This window comes from Labrus bergylta, chromosome 9 (genome assembly GCF_963930695.1).
Source record: "Labrus bergylta chromosome 9, fLabBer1.1, whole genome shotgun sequence".
Lineage (NCBI taxonomy): Eukaryota > Metazoa > Chordata > Actinopteri > Labriformes > Labridae > Labrus > Labrus bergylta.
In genome coordinates, this window is record NC_089203.1 from 12,990,101 (window position 1) to 13,014,609 (window position 24,509).

Sequence of the window (24,509 nt, forward strand, 5' to 3'; positions counted from 1 at the left end):
GAGCCTCACTCATGTGAGTTCATGGACTTTAAGTGATGTATTTATGACACCCTATCTGTATTTCCAGAGTCAACATAAAAATATAGAATCTGTTTTGGGGGGGTTAGGATTTTCATTGCAGATAGTGTACTGGTTTCATTTTGTAGTATGTCTTAAAATCTGAGTAATATTGACCAATCAGACGACTTTGGTGTGTGCAGGAAAAAAAGTTTTGCGGAAAGCAAAACAGACAAAACAAGCAATAAAATCCTGGCTCCCATCGGTGGTAAATTATTAATATAATCCAATATACAATCTGCAGCTCGATGTCATTTTATGCAAACTGAAGACCTTTAAATTTAAAGTGAATCACAAGAAAATTGATTTACTTTTTGGCTCATAATGCTGAAGTAAACTAGATTGAAGCCTCTGTGAAGTTTACAATTTACAGTAAAGATTTCACTTTGCCTATTTCAAGTTTCCAACTGAACTGTAAACAATGCACAGACGGACAGACAGACAAACAATCAGATAGATAGATAGATAGATAGATAGATAGATAGCGAGCTAAAAAAAAACAAGGTTACTGCAGCCAAGCATGCCTGGCATGCATGAACAAACACATACACCATAATCACAGATGTCCTTGGTTTTCATCAAAACCCCTAATTTTCTCTGTTCACATCTTATAACCCCACCCCCCTTTCATACCCTTAGAGTGCACCTGCACTCGATATGTGCCTCCTACCCTCCCCACCACATCATAGACACACACACACACACACACTCAGAGTTTGCAGTACCTGTTCATGTTTCTAAGCCTCGCCTCATCACCACTCTGCGTCCACCAACAGGCATTACACATGAACTGCCCCTCCTACATCAACCCCATTCTCTTTCATTCAACCTGGAGTTTCATTACAACAGGATATCCTGAACATTTTATGTTTCCTTCAGTTGTGCAGCAGATGTGCTTTCAGCCTGCACACACAGAGTGAGTGAAAGAGAGAGAAAGAGAGAGAGAGAGAGAAAGAGAGAGAGAGAGAGAGAGAGAGAGAGAGCTGGAAATGCTCTCAGTCAACCAATGAACAAAATAGCCAGCTACCAGGTCACAGTCATGTGTTTCCTCTTTTCTCTTCATGTTAACTCGCATGTCTGTTCACTTCTGCTCTGCCGCATCCCCAAGGTGACGGCTGGCTTGGTTTACTGTGGCTCATGCCTAAAGGCTACCGGGCGAATAGGCTCGTTGTCCTCAGAGGTTTGTGGCCAGCAGCCGTTCCTCCCCGCTGATTCTGACCAAACCTCACCCGCCATGTTTCTTTGATGAGATCTGTCTGTATTTGTTAGCATGAGTTACTCTCCATCTTGATCAAACTTGACTCAAGGAACAAGGAGATGCACTCTGGCGATGGTACACGCTTTTTGCGTTAACATCTGGAGAAAGCCAATCTTCCCTTGACGTACTGCAGAATCTTAAAAATCCAAACTAATATGGATTATGGTTTGTTATACACACAAACAGAACCATGCACACAATCCCAATCCTTTTATACTCTACTTAAAATATAATTTGTTTACACCTCCAACCAAAAACTCCCCATGTTCTGGAATGCGCAGGGAAAAGCACTATGAAGCCCCAGTGTGTTTGCAACCCTATAAATAAAGGTGGTGGTGGGGAGTGTGGTTGACCATAATTATACAGCCACTGTTAAAGCTGAGGCTCTCTGTCTGTCTGTCTGTCTGCTGGTTCTCTACCAGTCATGGTCACTCCCATTCACACACAAAAATACAAATTCAACTAAATAGAGACTCTTGCAGATTGGATGTGGGTCAAAAGTTTTGTTTTTCTACATCTGTCTGGACTTTAAAGCATTGTGACTGATGACAGTCGATTACATAATTTTAGTATTTCAACAAACAACATTTTCCAACATCAACTTTTTTTTTTATCTTTGAGATGTTAAGCTTAAAAAAGCCACTTCAGAAATGTGCCATACTCTTATTTTGAATGTATGGGTCTGTGATTGATTATAGTACATAAAGTAACTGATCTATCCTGTAATGCGTTGGTAGGAGAAATTGAGTTTTAATGTCAAACGGCTGCAGGCCAACGTACCCATTCAAGAGTTTCCAAAACCTTGTAATTGAACTACATTTTCCTCCCAAATCCCAAGCCGCACTCAGTCAGACCTGATTAGAGTCTCTGTTTTTAGTCCTTTTCACTATGTGTATTTTCAGCTCTTTAGCGTGCATGTTCACATGCTAAATCTCCATCTGGCTGCTGTGAAACTAAGTTCACAGCATTGGAGTCGAGATGTAAACACACATTCACACAGTGTTCTCTTTCTCACTAAGCTGCAGAGACAGACATTTACCAAACTGTGCTGTATGTCGCATATCTGTACCAGCCAAGAGTGCTTTAATGGTGTGTGTTTGTGTAAGTGCACACAGGCAGGAACGTGTTTCTACAACAGCCAAGATTTTCTTTCTTACACATGGAGTGAAGCTGCTTTGAGCAGCCAGAATAACGTTACAATTTCTATACTTCCAGTGGCATGGTACAATTTGTTCCAAAGCACTTGCCTTGCTGAACAAATCACAGCCAGGCGGCCAACTATAGCTAGCTCCGTCTATTACCATCAACAGGCTGCCTGCCAACGCAAGAAACACATCCAACAGTTTTAATACCTTGTTTTCACACAAGCAATTTTTCACTCCAGCTTGTAAAAGCCAAATGACAATAACAATAGCATGTACAAGAAAACCAGCCTTTCTTGGGTGTAAATTAAAGTCTTCTTTAAGCTGTTGTTATTGCAGCAGGCCAATGGTCCCTGTTCCCCCACCCTGTTTGTCCTCTTGTGGTTTGGCACGGGAAGTGTGCGGTCTCGGCCGGGTTTGACTGGATAGATAGAGCTCAGTCAGGGTTAGATGTTTTAATGTCCTCTGTCTGAGCTGTACAATGTGAATACAAAGCTTGTTCCAGTTCTGCTATTGTGTGAAAAATGACACACACTCATAGTCACACGTTTGCCTTTGATTCAGGATTCTTGCACACTGAATGTCTGAGAAGTTGGATGATTTCCTCCGCAGTTGGTAAGGATGGAAATTGCTGAAAAGTGTCAGGTTAGTGTGATTACTTTCCCCTTACCTCTCTGCTCCATTTATCTCAGAGGTGCTCTGTAGCAGAACAGCAGTAATGTATTTTAATGCGCCTCTACATGATAGAAGTTGACCGGCTGCTGCTACATGTGCCACAATTCAACACTCATCCCCCCATGTTTCTAAGTAGTCCTATGCACCGCTGGGCCTCATAGCATTAAACATTCAGGAGCAACAAATGAAAGGCTTAAAAGCTCTAACCAATCGTTCTTTACAAGCCAGCCAGGCTGTGTTTGAATGTAAAAAACAAGACTAAAGTAGTCTAGACAGCAGGAAATCCAACTTTTAAGGATACAACAACTTAAGTTAAATGTTTTCTCCTTTGGTGATGGGGAATGCATTGTAGTGTACCATATATATACTCATTTGGTTTATTGCTAGCAGAAATTGAATTGTTGCCACAGAGATGCAATATTCAGCTCTTAAGGGGGCTGCTGGGTAGCGTCTGGTTGGCCGTTTAGACAGGCTGAGTGAAGGATGGCGAAGTTGTGGAGCAGTTGATGAACAGTGATGTATCATCACATACTTAAACTGTCCCAAACACTCAGGATCAATGCAAGTTATCCCAAACAGGGGTAATGACAAATTACACCAGGGAAATGTGGAAAATACATTTAAAAAAAATCCTCACCGGATTAGGTTTAAAAATGACACAAGTGTTGGTCAGACTTTCAGCAGCATCCAGAGGCGTCTCTCCATCCGTGCGTCTGTCTGTCTGTATTCGCCTAGTGTCCTCTAGGTGTCACTAGAGATGTTCATGGACCAGACAGGGCTGACTTATCTGGAGAGTGTGTTAAGTGTGTGTGTCTGTGCATTAAAAGTAAAGCTGCAGCTTCTCCTGTGTACTGACAGCCTCAATCCAGTTGCCGTGGTGATATTCTCTCCCAGGTGCACCAGTCAAATACACACACGCACGCACACACACACACGGGGCACAGAAAGGGGACACACACTTCCTCGCATGCCTCGACACCCACAGCTGGCTGTTTGTGCCCTCTCCTCCAGCAGCTTGGGCAACTATCATTAACACCGGCGTCCCTGCGCTGCGTAAGTGTAAGCTCCTCCGTGTCAGTCTCTCCCTGCGCTGTACATGACGCGTCCCGCTTTTCCGCAGGTGCCCAGCCCAGCCCATCACACCCCTCCACCCCCCCCCCCCCCCAAACCCCCACCCACCGCGTACCCGCTAATGAGAGTGAAAATGAGAACAATGGGGAGAGGAGCGCGGGGCCCGCCAGCTCATCTGGGCTCCGTTGATCTTGTTAATTGCGTCCGTGGACGCGCTCGGCTCCCTTTGAAGTGTGTCTGAAGAGCCCGCTTCAGAGACTGGCAATTACCGCACATCATGTAATTGCTGCAAGACAGGCAGCCATATGAGAGAACTCATGTTACTGTATGTGTGCATCAGGGTGTGCCAGAACATGTCGACAACGCGTATGATTGAACGTGTGTGTGAGAGAGGAGAAGTCTGATGATGGTGATGCCTTCCCTGGTATTGTAACAGCATGTCAAGTAACGTCCTGTCAAACCACAACACCTTCACAACAAAATCCTTCCAACTTTGATGGATCGAAACTGCAGGAATCTGTAAAAATGGATACTTAACACTTTGTTGAAATCAATTTGCACACATCAAAAGAAATTCTCCCCTTTGGAATTCAATTCATTTGTTTATACTGACAGAGTGCCTTCTCTGTGGTTTTAAGAAGAGACGTCCACAGCCTGTTTACATCCTTCACTCCTGCTTATAAATGTTTCGAGGTCAGTTGTGCTTTGTGATTCTCTGCGGCAAGAGTCTTGCTGTGACTCTTCAAAGGCCACATAAAGTCCCTTTTCATAGGTTTCATTCCCCCGGCTTTGAAGACTGAAACACAGCCCTACTAACTTGGTGGTGGTTTCCTTTTGTCACATTCAGAATCTTTATAGAGCATCACTTGGCAGGGGAAAGGTGCAAGAAAAAGTTGTGTAAAGCTGTAATCAAAACCTAAGCCTTGAAAGCAGACCGACTGTAAATATATGAGCACTTAAGAAGCACATATAAGTATTGTGCAGGAATCCATAGAATATTTTCCATTTCACACCAATAGATACATCATCAAATATCAAATATGTCTGTCGTCAAAGACTGTTTTATGTACCTACACTTCTCTTGAGATGTATTTATTTGTATTTAAATGCCTTTTTTTTCTCAGAGACCTTATGTAATGCTATTGAAATAATCACTAACAGTTATGCATGTATCTTTCTATCTTTTGCTCGCAGCCACTGATTCAATACTCTTTGCAGTAATGTATTTCAGAAGAAAAAAAAGAGACCACTGTTCTGTACAAAAGAGCCAGCTGATATGTTCGCTGCCAACCTGCTCTGAGCTGCAAAGCCTCTCACTCGCCCCCCTTTGCCATAAATCAGATAATGTAACAGTAGCATGCCGCTATGCTTTGTGAGAGATACAGATACAGCAAGGCAACCCCGTGCACCTACTCCCACGTCTCAATACAATTGAAAGTGGTACAGATGAAATGTACCACTCAGGGCTAACTAAAGCTGTAAAATAAATACTGTGCTCCATATTGCTGTGGTAGCAGTCAGGGATTTGTTTCTGTGTGACAAACCATACTCACATCAGCATGTGTGTGTGTGTAATAGACACCGACCTAGGTCTTAACTGACAGAGTAAATGGTTTAAAATATGTGGTTGTTGTGACTGTTACATAATAACAATATTGCTTATACTTTGCCCATTGCAATGGGTACATCGTAGAGATACTTCTGGCAACATTGTTAAATAGAAAAACACTCTACAGCCATGCAGATGGCTCTGTGTGGTTGTTCATCTTACGTTGTCGCTAAATGAATTCAGACTATGGCTGAGGTTGATAAAGATGTTATTTTTTTATAAAGCAAAGTAATGGAAGACGTAGACTTATGACCCGACGGTAGCACTAGGAGGAAGTTGATTGATCCAAAATGATTACTGTTGATGACACTTTGAGTTTCATGGCAATCTGTCAAACAGTTGTTTCACATTCCACTTAAATCCACAAATGTGGATGTTGTGATGATGGCAGAATTGCAAAGGACATTAAGGTCAGCAGTCTCAATTGTTTTCTTCCCATTGGGAGCATGAATGTCTGTCCAAAATTGAATTTTCTCCTTACAGATTGAAGTTATTCTATGATAAACAAGCTGCAATATATAATCCCAATTGAGATATGGAACTGTTGTGCTGCATGAAGTTTGTAGCTATTGCTATTTTTTTTAAACCTTTGCACTAGTTCACAGAACACAATGCATGCTAAAGTGAACCAATACACATGCAAACAAACAGGTTAGGCACTTAGATATGGTATTTTATTGTTGTTTTTTGCTCCTGGTTACTCTGTTACTGTCTTTCTTTGGGGGTACGTCTGGAAAGAGGTTTTGTGGCTGCACTGTTCACTAATTTAAAACCTAAGAGCAGATATGTTGAGATATTTAAGTTTGGACAAAACGATGACAACTGACGGACCAGCATTACCATCCCTAGAGCCGTGCTGCTAGTACTGTATGACAAAAAACTATTTTTCCTCCAGCAATTCTCAGCCTCAAACAAGAAAGTGAGCTACTAGTAGGAGTGGCATAAGCTCTAAATAGGGAAAGAAGACTGTGGAATCAGAGAATTATCAGTAAGAAGTATACATAGTTGTCCCAATGAGATGAAAAATGACAGAGTCATGGCAGAGACAACTTTTGGGGACATACAAACTAGAAGAGGTTGTTGTGCATAGCCAAAATAGTCTCATATTCTTAGTTACAGTATGTTATATGTAGTTCGCAAACATGCTCCACCATGAGCTGTGGTGTTATACTACATCCACAAGTCTTTAAAAGAGGCTACCAGACAACTGAAAGAAGCAGGATGAGGTTAATTGCACTACTAACACATCAGGTCCCTTAAGAGATGTTTTCTTAAGATACAGGACACACAAATATAATGCATCACATAAAGTGATCTGTGGATGGCTTAATCATTTTCACTTTGCTTCAACATGCTGAATTTTTTTTTTTTCATATGAATGGCATTAAAAATAAATCTCACATTAATACGCACGCATGCACGGACAAACACACCTAGAGAAAGGGAAAGGAAAAAAGGATTGCACTGAGGCAGCTTGCCCAAGGGCAGCCTGCCAAAAGAGTGGGAGAGAGAGACACACACACAGGGAGAGAGAGAACAAGGGGGGAGAGAGGGCAGGAAAGTCCTTACATAGCCAACAGGAAGAGCTGTGTCAGGGCAGGAAGCTCCTTGTTTGGGCATGGAGGTTTCCTGGCTGGATAGAAGACTGACATTTCCTCTACTGGCTGGCTGCTGGAGAGGGGATCACACGAAGGCTGGAGGGAGGCTGCAGAGGTGGTGGTGGGACGCCTGTCAGGCTGGGCTGGGCCTCCTCTCTGGTTTCAGTTGCAGCGCTCTCTCCCTCACTGCTCTGTCTCTGCTTCCCCATGCTGTGCAGACTGCTGCTAGAGGCTCATTGCTGTACGGACACTTCACAGGGCAGCGTTCATTGTCTACACTAATGACATACAATACACCACTGTGTAGTCTGTCAGTTCACAGAGCACATGTTGCCCTATTAACATAATGATGCATGTAGTGTATAGAACATGGGGAAGTGGAGACAGCATGTGGATTTTGCCTGTGGATAACTGTGAATCATCTCGTCTTTAGAAAAATTTGACACATTTACTTGAACTTCGATACAAACTGTCATAGTTCCAAGTGACTTAATTGATCCTCTAACCTGCTTCTAGCACCATCATCAGGTCAAATCTTTTGGCTGATGGTGAAAATTTTGGCTAGTGTGAATAAATTCATTAGTCAGTACCCCAGTAAAAAAATGTTGGACTCGTTCCTACTTTTTGGTTGGTGAGCTATGGTGTTGCATGCTTTTTTTGAAAATGCATTCGTGAAGCAGACAGTTAGATTGAGCTAGAGAGCTGCCTGAAAGAGCCAGACTAGGGTAAAAAAAAAAAAAAGCACATATTTCATTCTAAAATCTCCACTGGATCTGTATCTAACTTACAAGCCACAACAGACACAGTCTTCTCCTCCACTTTAGCTTGCTGATCGGTTGCACCAAGAGAAAATCCACAGGGCAAAAGTTTGCACGCTACAAACTGACATAAGCTCGCTCAGCAGCAGCACATTCATTGTTTCGCTAATGTAACAGTCGCGTCACTTAGATGGTGCTGTGGCCTTCACTCTTGTCACATCTGTCTGTCTGACCATACCGTATAGGCTTTAGTGCAATCCCCCCCCTCCCTTTTACCAGCCTGACTCAATACTGACAACAAGATTTCTATTAGAGTTCTTATTCGTAAAAGGAAAGCTTACTTTTTGTTTTATGCAAAGATTTGCTTTGTTTTGTTTGTGCTTCTCTCAGACGTTCTGCATTAATGATGAAGTTGACCTGTTTGCTCTATTCCCCGCTTTGGCATTTTGAAGCTGTGAAAATGGGAGCCAATAAATCTAACTAATACACCATTAATAGCTAAAATCTTGTTGGTATCTCATGCTTCAGTGCTTATTGATCGACCATCTGTGCATTTGTGTTGAGAATAAACTTAAACAGACGGACGGACAGACAAATGCTCCAATTTGACATAAATCTGTAAAGTGATAATTCCTGCACCTGCATTCTCTTAATACCACACACACATACACACACACACACTCACACACACACACACACACACACACGGAAGCTAGTATGGAACAATTGGGGATTTCATTAGAACATTTTTACTTATTAACTTATTAACTAGTTAAAACTGACAGCACCTAAAACATTCAGTAATCCATAAATTGGACGTTAGTGTAGATTGGCCAAAATCAAGTGTACTCTTGCAAATATGTGACGTAAACTTCAAATTAAAGCTCCTGATGTTGCTGCAAGTTTTGACAAATATAGACAGGTCTCATCAATTAGAGGATCATTTGTATTTATTGTTGAAATAGTTTTAAGTAGATAAGGAGTACGACAGGTAGGCACAGATGCTGTCTTACTAGGAAAGATCAATATTCTTACTGGTGTAAATTTAACATTTCCCATTTTTGCTGTGCACGAGTTTGGTTTGAAAATAAATAAAGGCCTGTCTGGTAATGAAGCCTGTCCCAAATAAAGGTTGGGTAATTTCAGAGACTGAATTAAATGCAAGCCCCATGCTATTATTTGAAGTTTGATCGAGCCTCCAAAAGACTCCTTCCAGCTCTCCTCACCAGCGGCACCTCTCCTGCCTGCAAGTAAAAAATGAAAAAGCTTACAGCACCTGATATTCCAAGGCAGGCTTAGGTTGGTATGGCTGTCAGCAACAGATGTGTATGGACAAAAGAACTTTAGGGTTCATTTTTTTAAGTTTTAACATAAAAAATATGTTATTTAAACAATTACACCTCTTGAGCTATTCATTTTTCTTTTTTTTTTCTCAGCAGTTATATACAGTAGATTCCAAACACCCAAAGCGCCTCTCTCTAAAGTCATATAGAGGTCAAGGGCAGTATTTTGAAGTCAAATCACCCAGCATTTCACGGTACAGACTCAGCTGAATTGTCACACATCCTGAATTCAATTTTACAGTAATAAACAGTTGTAAAAGAAATGCAGAGCACACAATACCACCAAAGAAATGTACACAGTACACACAATTAACATTATCCTTTGTTACATGGCTACTGGCTTGCCAAACTACTCACACCAATACCATCTCACATACCCCTATCAATACAACTCCTTCCCATGTGCGTGTGCGCACACACACACACACACACACACACACACACACACACACACACACACACACACACACACACACACACACACACACACACACACCGTACGTATACTCTGGAAAATCAGCAGACTGGGAAGAATACATGAAATGCAGCCAGAGAGGATGGAAACTAGACAGGCGACAGGGTGTTAAGTATAGTCCTAGACACAAACATTCACAATTAAAAAAAAGCACACACTCACATACTCGGACATCCTGACACACACATATTCAAGTTTTCTTCTGTGTTTATGTCTCTCTGGAGGATTTCCTCATAATTCACAGTCAAGGATAGAAATTGATATTGCTAGTAAGCAAAAGTATTTTTTAGGAAATCTTACTCAAGAAGAGTTCATGTAACTCATACTGAATAAAATTGACTTTTGGTATTGGAAATACCTTAAGGCTACAAAGACTTGCAGATTAATACAATTGAGCCATAATGTTGCCAAACAATCCATAAATTACTTCTCTATGGACTGTCTCTTTACAGGCATTTTGTAAAACTTATAATCAGTTGTATATTGAACTGTCCTCTTTAGTGTTATTTAATTAAAATATCCAGATTTTTTTTTTCATTTAAACAAAAATGACCATGATTAATTAGAAAGAACAACCGAGTCAGTTGTAGAACAACAGAATGAAGCATTACTTAAGACATGGCCATGATGTATAAACAATCAAATCTACACAAGTTGCACATTCTTGCACACACAAAACAATGTTGCTTGGCAACACAGCAATGGTTGATGCTCTCATCTATAGACAGAGCTACATCCATCAGTGAGTGTGTTGTTGTACCCACTCAGTGAACAGCATTCTGGTCCTCTTATCAGATCCTTATCGAACTTCTCTGTTCATACATTCTCACAATTTTACAAGTATAATCCCTCTGTCCCACTATGACCAGTTCAGTAACCAACCCACCCAGTCCCTCCATAAGACAATAATCAGTCCACTCAGTCCCTTTATCCAACCATAACCAGGTTGCCAGACCTATAGTATATTAACCATTGGGGTCCTGATTTGTCTTTGAGATCATTACATCTAACCACTAGCCTTTAAAGTTTTCTAGCTTGGAGAGGCAGATTAAGGTTTGAAAAAGTTGACTCGTGCAGGACTCATCTTATCTAAAACCAAAATGGGGGCATCAGTTTGGCTCACTGATTAAATTGAGGTCCAATGAAAAAAAAGCCACCCTGGATTAAAATCCCTGTCTCTCTCATCCCTGTTTTCGACTCTATCCACTGTCCAGTCCTTTCAATGAAGGCTCGAAAAAGCCCCCAAAATGTCTAAAACATAAACTAACACAACACCCCTAATGATGTTAGGTTTGAATAGCTGAGCATTTATTTAAATAAAAAGCGATAATGTAAGGCACACGTTAATGTAAATTTGCACACACATAAATAGAAGATGAATGAGGAGTATCTGGGATACAACAAAATGAATAAAACATTTTTTATTTTACCGCATTTCCCTAAATTTAAGAGAAAGAGAGCCCCTCAAACTCTTTTAGCCCGCTGGTCTGGCTAGAATAACAGAATATGGCTGGGGTCATTACTCACGATGGAGTACTCTATTAAGCAGCAGTACAGAGCTACACACACACACACACACACACACACACACACACACACACACACACACACACACACACACACACACACACACACACACACACACACACACACACACACACACACACACACACACACACACATATATACCCTGAGGTCTGGGGTGGTATGTGGATGTGTGTGCCTGTGTTGGGTCAAATGTGCTGGCTCGCTGTGTGTGAATTATACTAAACTGCAGGGATACTTCTGAGCTGTAAAAACACACACACACACACACACACACACACACACACACACACACACACACACACACACACACACACACACACACACACACGCACACACACACAGTTCTGTGCACTCCTTGTAATCTAGCGCCATTACCGGCGGCTTCACGTACATTAGAGGATGAAAATGATGAAGGGCGGGAGAAGATTGGGCCGCTGAAGGGGTAATTTCACTGAGGGGGCATCTGAGGTATTTATAGCCAAACGATTGAAGCGATGAAAGCATACAGGGTTCATGATCTGATCACAGATGTATCCTAATGGAAACAGAATAGCAATGATACAGTAATGTTCAGTTCACACTAGGCTGAAGGCTTGAGTCAACTGTATAGAAAACTTTGACTGTCTCACCTTGTCAAAGTATTTCAGCTCCCAGCCCAAATTTCCCCAGGTTAAAGTTCTGGTCAAGCCTCATGACTTCACTTTTGCAGTAATAACCTGTCAACTGTTTCACATTAGGAAGCGTAAAAGCCTACATAGACACTTGACAGAGCTGACAGATGCTGACATGCCACTGCATGCAGTCACAGGCCCTAAATGAGGAGCCAACGGTGTGGATGTGACAGAGATGTGGCTGTGCTGCCTCGCCTCGCACGCACTCACTATTAACTAGCTGTTAGGGAGGCAGACAAGGAAAGACAGAAGGAGTGCGAAAGGAAAGGAGGAGGATGGACTGCTTGGATTTATGTCAATAAAAAAAAGTTATAAATTACCTTCACAAGTTATAAATTACCTTCATATGAGGACTAGTTCAACAGACGTACTTCTTTTCTTGCTGATGGATAAATAAGAAGTTTTATACCACTTTAATGTCTGCCTGGTAAATATGAAGTAGACAAATGGATTTTGTTACCTGAGCTTTGAGGGAGCCAGGCTAGCTGTTTATGCTAATCTAATCTAAACATATGCTCTTTGTGTTTGCTTTTCAGAGAATGATATAGGAAAGCATGCCCTTTTTTTATGAAGATGTCGTCGTGATTGCCCTGCACCTTTGAAGTGCTCTTCCTTAAGTAGTATCAATCTCCTCTTCTTCTCATCTAACAGTAAGCTATAGAAAATCACTCTCTCACTAAAAGTTTAACTAAACCTTGGCAGACCCTTAACAATGATTTCCCCCTGACAATATTTGACAAAAAACAAGCGTGTCTATGATGCAAGCTGTTCATACAACGTGCATGTGCCGATGGACGACAGAAGCTCCCAGCAGGTGTCCTGGTCTCTTGCACCCTCCTGCTCCCCAGACGCAGCACACTGATGACATCAGTTGGTGTAAAAGTGCCCATTAGTTCCACCTCATCACTGTGGGACAAATATAGCAGCTCAAGGCTTTCATCAGACGTGGAGGACAGCTGTAGTGAGGGGGCGGGAAAGGAAACCTGGCCAGATGATGATACACATACACCGTATCCCTCCTCTTCCTCCTCCTCCCTAATTCTCATGTCATATTCTCCCTGGTGATCAAGCTGTCACCCCTGAGACTGATAACACCTTATGGTTGTGGTGCATAGGCACATGTGAGTGGCACACATATAAATGTATCTATGATTATACTATAAATACACACACACACACCTGTTTTGCTCATTCTCAATCCAATGCACACATTTGCTATTTTTCTTCATCATGTGATTATGTTTTTAAATGAAGATCAGCAGCACCCACATGACAAGATTCTGTAATACCTGCTACTGTATTGTGAAAGCAGAGCAGCAACAGCACACAGTCCCATTGTCCGTGTAAATCAAAACTACAAAACAGTGAGACAAAGGAGATCTCTTTCCTCCGCTGGTAGTCCTGATTCTATTCTCCGGCCCTCAACCAATGATATTGTTTTTTTCCATTCAGTTGTGTGACTAAAGCTGCCTATCTGTGGCAGATTACATTATTTATCATCTACTCATACCAACAGGTATTACCTAATAAGTGGGTTAGGGATTATCTTTGGCAAAATACACAGGGCTGGATTAGGTTGTGGTCAGTGCTGATGTTCTGTGGAAAAGCAGAGCAGTTGTGTGTGTGTGTGTGTGTGTGTGTGTGTGTGTGTGTGTGTGTGTGTGTGTGTTTTTGTGTGTTTTTGTGTGTTTTGGAACAGGTGGCCACCATGTAGGATCAAACACCTGGCCTCCGCCTTTTGAATGACAGGTGGTGCAGTCACTGTGGGGCACATCTGGAGGGTTGGGGTGGAGGCGGGTTACACAGATTGTGTTTTAAGTCTCTGTTTCTCCGCTTTTGATGTTTCAGAGTTAGACACATGCAGGGGGCCCTGATCTGTAACCGGATGGATAGTGGACGGTTGGTTTTGTTTGAACTTTATTTATCTAATTTCATTAAGTAGTTCACACTCAAGAACAGTGCCATGCATGGCTCATTACGATTTAACTTAAACACTCACTCAAAGCCAGAGCTAACTAGGAGGTTAGAGCAAGGATACGATCTTCCAAGTTGTGATCTGCCCGATATTCTAATGAGCCACAGCCGCTTCTTAATCTTAAAAGGAGAGATGTAGTTTGGGGTTAAAATATGACATTTTATATTCAGGTAAACTCTCTTAGATCTTTGAGCTTTAAAAAAAAAAAAAGAAGTAACCGGCCAAAACGATAATGTTCAAAAATCAAACATTAACAACCATAAACACAATAGATTGTGTTTATGATATACACAATGTTACATTTGTGATATTTTTTTTTCAGTTTGACACACCTGTTCACTCGACACTGACAGCCTCTGTTTTTTTAAACCCAAGTCAGTGTTAAATGTTCTCAGAGACAGATTGTGACTGTTCAAGGGTCTGAATAAGACAATCTATTAATGATTGTTTTTCTGCAAAATGACACTGTTCTCACCTACTATTTCCGAGAATAGAAAAATAAATTACACAAGCCTTCCATGTATCCATTTCCATTTATTATTTTGTTTATGATGTTGTTATTTAGGACTTGTTGCTGTTCACAATGCCAACAAAACCCCTCTAATTAGCTGTAGGAAGCCATCTGCTGCAGAACATTCAACCCTCTGATACAAACAGACAAGTCTCTGAGAGCCATGACTGCATTTATTTACTCAGCCTGCGAGACAACACTCAGGGATCGCACACTACAGTCAAAAAAGAAAACAACTCAAGCCCACTTACTATCCTTAACACATAAAGACTTATGAGGGCCTGTTTGCATTTCAGAGCCACCCAGGTGCCTTTTTTTGAAGCTGTAGTGTACTTGATGCTGAGTTGAAGAGGTGTCATATTTGGAGGTACTTAAGCATGCACTGTTTTGTTGTCTGTTCAAAGCCATGTACTTCAAACAAGCATGGCTTATTAAGTAGAGCTAAAGTTGCCAGGACACCTGTAGATTATTGTGGAAGCGATACGTCAAAAAACTCTTTTGTGTGCCGGAAATAATTTCAAAGCTGCTTGTGAGCGGTGCTGCTGTGACATCTCGTGTGTTTTTGAAACAGCTAAAACACATTCAAAAGTTCCACGCATCTTAACCCAGAAATATGAAACAAATGTGTGGCTTCTTGATTATCAACGAATTGCCTGTGTGTCCTGATGTGCAAGACAGAGCATCTGTTGTAGGTCTATCTGTGTACAGCGCAAGGAGAAAATGAATGTTAATGGACTGCTCGTTTTGGCCACATTTATCGTAGTTGCACTTTATGTCCGACATTTGTTTCACTCTGTGATACGCCGAGTACGTTTCCTGAACACTGATTCTTTTAAATGGTGCAATCTACCTGAAATGTAACCATGAGGAGTCTGGAAATCAAGCAGTTTAAATATAACCTACTTATCCCAGAAGACTCAACAGGTGCCGAGTGCAAGAGGCAGAAAAGGTAGAAAGCACCTGACGACTGTATCACCCATCCCTATTGGCAGTGAGATAAAAAAAAAAGAACGATCCCAGTGAGGCAAAGCGGGGCTCTGAACACAAGATCAATGGAGCATATTTAAAAGACATTAGAGAGCAGTCCTCCTGTCACATCCCTGTGATCAAGTACAAGAATGGAGCCTTCCAGCATACAGTACGATGTCTCTATGAAGGAGAATCTCCAGTGTCTTTCCTCCTGTGCTTCATCTCCATGTGGAAACAGAAGACGGCTGACAGTGTGTGTGCTCTGCCAGGCTTTGGGTCGTCCCTCATGATATCGGTCACTCCCCAGTGGCCCAGGAGATGTCAAGGGTCGAGGGCAGAGGAGAAGGGATAGCTGCCGGCCCCGGAGCCGCTCATTCACTCTCTAACTTGCTCACATTAAAGAGGTCTCTAATCACTGCGGGGACTTGGCCAATGATGTGCTTATCAAACGGCATATTTCAAAAAGGCATCTTAAAAGGCCTGAGGGCGAAGAGGCAATAAGAGCACATTTGTATGTGGATGAAAGGGAAAAGTGTAGACAGACCTTGCATCAGAATACAGAGGGGGGAGATCATTAGCATCTCCTGCAAAATATGTACTAGAGGGTGAACGAGGTAGAGACGGAGAGGGAGAGAGGAAGTAGTGGGACGGGGTTTGGAGGGTGGATAGGGAGTGAGAGAGAATGGTTCTATTCGCCATTCGTCCTTTTTTGTTTTACACAGTTCCCAAAAAGAATAAGAGAACAAATACATTTTAGAACAAAGCCAAGGCTCTTGAAGTGGAAGCCCGTTGGGTAGCGTGAGGTGGCTCCATTGTGGATTACAACAGAGTGAAGCCACGACGCAACTGCACCCCCGACTCCTCCTGCGCTCCTTTCCCACCTCCCTCAACGCGGGAGCTTTGATAAGTGGAGACGAGTCTCGAATCAGAGTAGGAGGAAGGGATGGACAACACAATTCAATGGTTCTGTGATGAATCATGTCTGTGTGTCTTTGGTTATGGACTGTGACATTGCTGGTTGAAATATTGTCTTAGGCTGAGAGAAGCACAGTCTGTGGTTTTCACATTGAGTAAAAGAGTTTCTTAAATGTAGGAATAAGTTGTGATCCAAAAGCTGCTTATTTTTTGTTGATCTGCAGCCAGGGACCAAAATATTGTAACAAACAATGACAGGAAGCAACAGATTTCAGGATTTTTTTCACTCGAGGAGGTCTGAGGTTTGTTGTAAAAAAAATTTTTTTAAAAAGCTAAATGTGCCTCTGAGAGGAAAGCATCACTATTTACAATTCAAGATCAGTAAACTCCTCATACGTGGAGCACTGCAGCCTCGAAATACTAAAGGTAATGCAACCTGTCATGCAATCTGGTCCTTCACATTAAAACAAGAGATGAATCCAAAGATCCAGCTCATCTAGCAGCGCTGCCTGTCTCGCTCTTCTCAGCCATAATGTGGCAAAAGACACCATAATGTAGCCTGATCCTGTACATAAGAAACATGCTGTCACAATATAACCTATGTACTTATACTCACAACATCTTTGTGTCTTTATGTTGTGTTAAACAGGATGTTACCTAAATTCTATCGTTTAAAGAGGACATTTAGGGCTATGCAAAACTGGAACAAACTACTGCTATATTTTACCAAGATCACAAATTTGATCAGTTTAAGAGGGAAAATTAAGAACGTCAATTGTTTGGAGAAAAAAAAATTGGCTCCATCCGACATTTTGCATTTGAAATGAGATAAATGCTAAATTAAGAATGCTAAAGCTGTGAAGTACTGCAACAATTACTAACCATAATGGTTGCACGATGAATGCCAAAGAGCTGTTGTCGGTTATTTTGACCTAGTTTCTATTTCTTATTTTTTATTTTTTTGAAGATTGACTATTGCACGATGCTTGCATTTGTTTTCTTGTTTTGTTTGGTGTAGACGCCAGAGAGATTATAGTAATAATCAAACAGCGAATCAACTGTAAAGGCCATATAGTGTTGATTAATGTCTGATTCACTCAAATATGTCCTCTAAGAGTACGCGCTACTTTATGGTAAATTGTAGCCTTGAAGTAGATTTAATTCAAGAAATTTGACAATTTTTACATTTTGCATTGGACTTTTCACTTAAGTGGATAAATACAAATGAAAATTTAAGTGGTGTCCAGGTAGAGCTCTTTTATGGCAACCCAGAGTTTAAAAAAGGTCACACGGAGCGTAAAAACGGCTGCTATCACGGCAGATTTCACTCAATTACACATCACATGCAGACACACAGCAGGAAACAACTGCATTACCCAGTCTATAGTGACTTTGTATATCATGCAAATATGCCTGCATACATGTGCACACACACAAACACTGATACACACACAACTCATCAGACCTAATTTAGAAAGTCAATTTGGGATCAGGAGACCAATTATCTTAATTATTTTCCTTTTCCCTCCATCTCCCTCTTCTTTGTGTTTTCCCTCGTTCTATTTTAGCTGTGTTTGCATATGTGAGTATTTTGGTGTATGCATTTCACAACATAAAATTACTCTAAAGCTGCAAGAGAAAACAACTTAGGATTGTTCTTGTCTACATAAGTTTAAGAAACCAAAGCTGTTTTATTTTCATTCTCAAACATGAAGAAAGAATTCCTTGCCCAGGGACCAGTGGTGGATGAATAATGACCGTGCGACGAGGCTGTTATTATATTCTGCTTAGAAAACCAAAAGAAACAGCGGTTTTACCTTCAGGGCCAGTTCTATTCAGCTACACCCGTGCAACAATTCAGTCTAACCTACACAGATTCTGCCCAATTGTGTGCTTCCCTGCGAGGTGACAGCTTCTCGCCGACCACATTTGCGGAAAAGAAGGTAATTATCATGTGATGGATTTCACCTGCACTCTGTTAAAATAACCCTGCGCATGTCTAAGCACAGTTTTAAAATATCTCTCTCCAACAGATCATTCCTCTAACAGCACACAGAAGAGGAAAAAAGTCGATTTATATATATATATATTTCAATTTTGCCTCAAGATCAATTTGCTGGAAGTCTGTGTACTCATCAGTTAGGGCCAGTGTATATCATAAAATCTGAAATGAAATGGAAATTAAGATTAGCTTAATATCTTCAAGAGCGTGTTGGATCTAGATAAGAATTTCCATCTTCAGTGTTTATAGGCATGGGAGTCACGCATATGTGTTATCTTTAATATAAGATTCAATTGGAGAGCAGCGATTTAAACAGAGGCTTTCCATAGGTTTATACTCTCTTCAAATAAAGGGGTAGCTCTCTGCGATGTGACCTGCATGAGGGGTGTATATAAAGAAAAAAACTGTGAGGCATAATGTAATGACAAAATCTCTTCATGAAATGGTTGTGGGATAAAAAAGCACCACAATTAAGAATGAAAACAAATGTACTTATATATTCATATTTTTATTCATATTTCATTTCTGGGAGGATATCTTGTACACCAAATATCCCATTGGCAGTTAAGCGCATTCAATGTGTTTAGAAGCCAGAAACAGTCACTTGTTTTAACAAACACAAATACAAAATAAAGATAACCACAAAATAATGAACTGCATGTATATAACATACAAAAGAATCCCATGCCTACTCAGTAGGTAACTTCAACATTCCAGCTCTTGAAGATGTGGATATTTACACTTCTGTTTTACAAAAATATACTATAGAATTTTTCTCCTTTTTTGCTTACATTCGAATTAAATGAAGCGGTGCCCCCACAGCTCGTCCCCTTTTTCCTCCCTCTGAGTTCGACTTACATTCTGTAACAAAAATATTCCCTCAACCCTTAAGGCGAGATGCAGTGCATCCTCTCTTTCTTGCGCGCAGCCGAGTCACAACACCAGCAAGGCTTCACAAAAGGCACCAAATAACAGGAGTGTTTTGTCTTGTTTCGTTTTTTTTTTTTCTACGTTTTTTTTCCTTCTCTCTATTTTTCCATACAACCGAGCGATATGTCACATGTGAGCAAGAGAGAAAGAGATAGTACCAGTGGATGATATTTACAAACATAAAATAACATCACTCTTACTCATGCTTGAATACTTAAGTGCTTTTTTTCCAAACAATGTCAAAATGTATCACAGCATCATCACTACATAATAGAGAAAGTATGTATAAAATATGGCCCTGCTCACTTCAAATAATACAATGCAAATATGCAAATCATTTTTCACATCAATGGTACCAAAGAATGATAAAAACGAAACATGGCACATGTACAATATACATATATGATAGCTTATGTATATCATTCAATGTCTTTTGCACTGTGTGAGAGCCTGCCAGGGCGGACGTGCTTTAGCACCACGACTGCTGCCGATCTGTTTGTCCCTTTGTCTTTGTGTACCTAATAGCAGAGAACTGTCAGTGCACATTTCTTCTCTCTATCTGTTGAGTTCCTTATGCATTTGAAGTGCTGTATTTGTTTTACAGAGACAGAAATAAAAATCCCTTTTTCTCTTCTATTGTCTTTGCCCAGTCCTTGACATGCGTCTCCTTCTCACTTTCAGATGAATCTGGAGATTCACCTAACACTGCACAGGGAGCAGGCAGAAAAGTGCTTTTTGGAGGGGAAAACAAAGTCTTTTGATGCTGATTTCTTTCCCCTCAAAGAACCTTTAGGAAGGAGAGGTGTGGGGAGACTGAAGAAAGTTTTTTTTCGTTGCTCTCTCTTAGCAAATCTCGATTGTCCTTGGGGAGAGGGTGGTCTGCATGTCTGATAGAGGGGTGGGGATGGGGGAGCTGTAGATGTTGGAGGAGACTGAGGAGGAGAAGGGGGAGGCAACATGGGACTGAAAGGTGCTGGACATGGACACTGATGGGTAGGTGGTGGCCACGGAAGGAGACGGATAGGAAGTGTGGACGGGAGAGGAGTAGCAGGAAGTGACAGGAGAGGGGTAAGAGGACACAGGAGAGGGGTAAGAAGTGATGGGTGACGGGTAGCTGGAGGCGGGTGAAGCAGCTGATACGGATGCTGCTGTTACTGCCACCGCTCCCGCTTTCTCTGCTTTCTTGTCCTTCTGCCGGAGGTGGATCTTTGTGTGCCTCTTCCTCTCGTCACTGCGGGCAAACTTGCGTCCACAGATCTCACAGGCGAATGGCTTCTCACCTGTGTGAGTGCGGATGTGCGTTGTCAAGTGGTCGCTGCGGCTGAAGTTGCGCATGCAGATCCGGCACTGGAAGGGTTTCTGGCCAGTGTGGATGCGGATGTGACGGGTCAGCTCATCAGAGCGTGAGAAGCGGCGGTCACAGGTCTCAACCGGGCAGGCGTAGGGCCTCTCATGAGGAGGGGTCTTACTAGGCCTGGTGGGGTACTTGCGCATGCGGCTGGGCTTGATCAATTGGGACTGATAGACCCCCTTTATGTCCTGGGAACCAGTCTGTGTGGCAAAGGCCTTGATGGTGGACAGAGGGGTGAGGGAGGGCTGACTGGACTGACTCTGGAAGGGTTTCTGGTCTGGGGAGACCAGGCTGATCTCACCCTGCTGCTGAGGGAACAGGTAGTCTGGGATCATGGGCACAGGGAAGCTGGTGCTGCACGTCTTGCTGTTGGGGTAGGCGGGAGGAGGATACTGCACCGCTCCAGCTGAGCCAGGGAAAGCCTGGCCCTGGTCTGGGAAGATGTCAGAGTTGTGGCTGGAGTAGGTGGGGGCAGCTGAATAGATGGGGTTTGGCTCGCTGTGGTGGATGGAGGAACTGAGACTGGAGCTCTGAGAGGAGGAGGAGGTAGAAGAAGTGGAGGAGGAAGGGATAGATGAGGAGGAGGACGAGGTGGTCTGTGAGGCCGCTGAGGAAGAGCTGGAGCTGGGGGCAATGTTCCCCATCAGACCTGTGAACAGGCCCAGGATGGGCTCTGCCCAGAGGCTGTTGCTGCAGGTAGTTGCAGGCTCCAGGGTGAAGCGGCCTGTGTAGGAGATGGGGGGCAGCCTCTGGGTGGAGTAGGTCTGCTCTGTGACTTGCTTCTCACAGTTGAAGGGGATATCAGGTAACGTATCTGCAGAGAGCACAGAGAGAGAGAGAGAGACATTAATCAGACTGTCAATATTCAGAGAGGGGAAGAGAGGGGGAATCCTGACAGCGCAGTGGACAGTGTGTCGCCCCTCTCTTCTATGACAGACCTATCAGGTGCCCACGCAGGGAACCCGTCGCCCTAAACACCTTACACAAACACTCCAACAGTGTTCACCCCTTAAACCCTTAAACTGCCTCTTGCACACCTCAACAAGAGTTGCAGTGAAAGCTTTCCATACTCTCACACTCGATCTTTCTTTCAATCTGTCTGTCTTGCACACACACCCCCACACACACACACACACACACACACACACACACACACACACACACTCACGCACATTCTTGAAGCCCATCACAGAGCCTGAGGCAATTGATTACCAAAACTGCAGTTCAGCTGGTTTTAGGAATGCAATTTGAATTGAGCTGTAGGAGTGTCTAGAGGCATGCGGTGACGGAGCAGTGTTTGAGTCCTCTGAGATCCAACAGGATTAAGAGCTATCAATAAATTAGTATTAAGTCCAATTTTTTTTTAACTGCCTCTTTTTACTCATTGGTATTTTTGTCAGTATATTTAGTATCCACTCAGCTTAAATTTAAAGTTCTCCTTTGTCAACACAATGTACTTTAAAACATGCCATTTCTCACCACAAGCCCGGTGAATATAAACTAATAATGATTTAGAAATACAACATTTTAACTTAAATGTCAGTTTAAGTAATATGAGAATTTATTAGTGTGAGTTAATCATACACATCAAAGCATTAATAATATTTTAAGCTGTATAGCTATTTATTTCCTCTAACTCTTTTCTTAGTTTGATGGGGCTCTGCAAATCTCATCTCATTTTTCGTTTATTTTTACATGCAGCAAAGAGAACCAAAAATCTGCTCTTACCTCCAGCAAGGTGGTCATACTGATCTCCTGGCTCTCCTGAGCCGAAGCCTGCACCTTCGGGCGCCGAGGCAGTCAGGAAGGGGGTCCCTGCAGAGCTGAGCATCATCACCTCCTCCAGCTTGGGGTAGTTATCCATTGGGGAGTGAGGGAAGCTCAGGGGCTCTGAGATCTGCAGGGTTGGGAGAATCATCTCGGTCTTGGCTGCAGCCATCCTCTGCTGGTGCTGTGGCCACAGGGCTGAGGCTGCGCTGGAAGCTGCTGAAGACAACAGCGAGGCTGGGTGCACTCTGGAGGAGCGTAGCTTCACAGGTGGAGGAAATCACTTAGCTCAGCTCAGGGAGCGCTGCTGCACACTTCTGCTGATGCTGAGAAGATGCTCCGTCTCTTCTGTTCTCCAGCTGTCCTCTTGTTTTTTCTCTTTCAGAGATGAGTAAAGATCCACTTGTCTTTTCAGAAAAATCAAAAGTGTCATTTATACTCATTCCCTAAGATTCATCACAATTAATCAGCAGATTAATCTTGATTTTTTTTAAACCTATATATTAAATAATTTATCCAATCAGGTTTTGACCTTCTTGGATGAATGTTGTTTTGAAATTGCTTTTTTGTTTGTTGTGATGTTTCTCGGAAAGGGACTTCTATGTGTTTGTCTATCTATCTCTGCTCTACAGTTGCTCTTGTGGGCTCTCAGGGCTCTCTCTGTGCTGAGAGGTTTCCCCGCTCCTTTTATACCCTCTTGCCGTGACGTAGATGTCCATATTAGGAACGGAGGAAGCCCATATTTAGTCACTGCAGTGGAGAACACATGACGCTGGCCTGGGGGAAAGCAGAGAGGAGAGACTTTATATTAAGCTCTCGCAGTAAATTGCAGAGACAACGGCGCTCTTCCTCTGTCCTGAATCGACGTGTCTTCATAGCAGAACAGCTTCTTCAGACAACAGCATAATTCTTTCTCTCTCCCTGCCGTCCCGTAGATTTGATTTGGATTTCCCATCTGTGCAGCAGGCAGCGCTGCTGCCGGAAAGCTCGGCTCCGCCGTGCCTTATAAGGTCGTGACTACATAAGGACCTATTCCGGTGGGTTTCCATTTCCCTGTCCTTATTTGGAACTTCCTGAGGCAGCGCTGATCGCTGCTTGGCAGTGAATGAGAGGCTGGAGTGCAAATCATGTCCTGCTCTCACAATAACTAATGTCAGCAGCAGAATCCTGCTTCCCTGCTATAAAACACAGCTGTAGCTCAACTCTAACACTGTGCTGTGTGGAACAATATGTGCATCAGATATGTTTTTGTCAGTGTGCGAGCATAAGACGGTGTGTTTAAGCACTAAATAAGAACGAACCATGTTTAAGTCACAAATGAAACAAGTCCGCGTATTTATGACACACATCGTCTACAGTCTAATCAAAGGAAAAATAACAATTGACTTTGTTAAACAGTGACTTAAAGCTTTCTTTTTTAAATGTTTAACCTATTTCCCATCCGTGTTATATTGACTACACCTTCATATAAGCTATTAAAAGGCCTAATAGACTGTAAAAAGGAGTAAGCAGAAGGCTATTAAACTGTAATACAATAAAGACAGGTGTATTGATTATGATGAATAATAAGCCTAAACCTAATATTGTTTAATATTAAATAAAAATGATAGTCTGTTAAAGCTATAAACTTATAACTAAGACTGCACAAACTGCTGGCTGGTAGCAAACTTCCTCTAAATTAACTTTGCATCTCTCTCGGCTGTGTCATTGATTAATGAGAGGTGATAGGCGCGGATGCTGACGAGGTGCGGGGCGATGCGTCTAATTGAGGGGTGTCCCCGGCTCGATATTCGGGGAATCTCTCTGCCACTCAGCGGCCTAATGGGCCGCATTAACAACACTGCGCGCAGCTGCCAGGACGCCTGCGGGATGCCGATGTTCCCC

The 24,509-nt window shown here is 42.4% G+C and overlaps 1 protein-coding gene across 1 annotated transcript; it reads right to left on the minus strand.

Moving 5' to 3' along the window:
- Positions 1–19,066: 19,066 nt before the first annotated feature.
- On the minus strand, positions 19,067–23,470 carry egr1 (early growth response 1). Its single transcript, XM_020646489.3, has 2 exons — positions 22,587–23,470; positions 19,067–21,672 (listed from the first exon to the last, which is right to left on the minus strand). The coding sequence occupies exons 1-2, from the start codon at positions 22,795–22,797 to the stop codon at positions 20,351–20,353; spliced, it is 1,533 nt and encodes a 510-aa protein (XP_020502145.1). The 5' UTR covers positions 22,798–23,470; the 3' UTR covers positions 19,067–20,350.
- Between the last annotated feature and the right edge of the window lie 1,039 nt (positions 23,471–24,509).

Bases quoted from the DNA above. Each gene is read 5' to 3' on its own strand.
- egr1 (XM_020646489.3), bottom strand. From the start codon at position 22,797: ATGGCTGCAGCCAAGACCGAGATGATTCTCCCAACCCTGCAGATCTCA. The intron at 21,673-22,586 runs GTAAGAGCAGAT...TGCTCTCTGCAG, and splicing joins GTATGACCACCTTGCTGGAG to ATACGTTACCTGATATCCCC.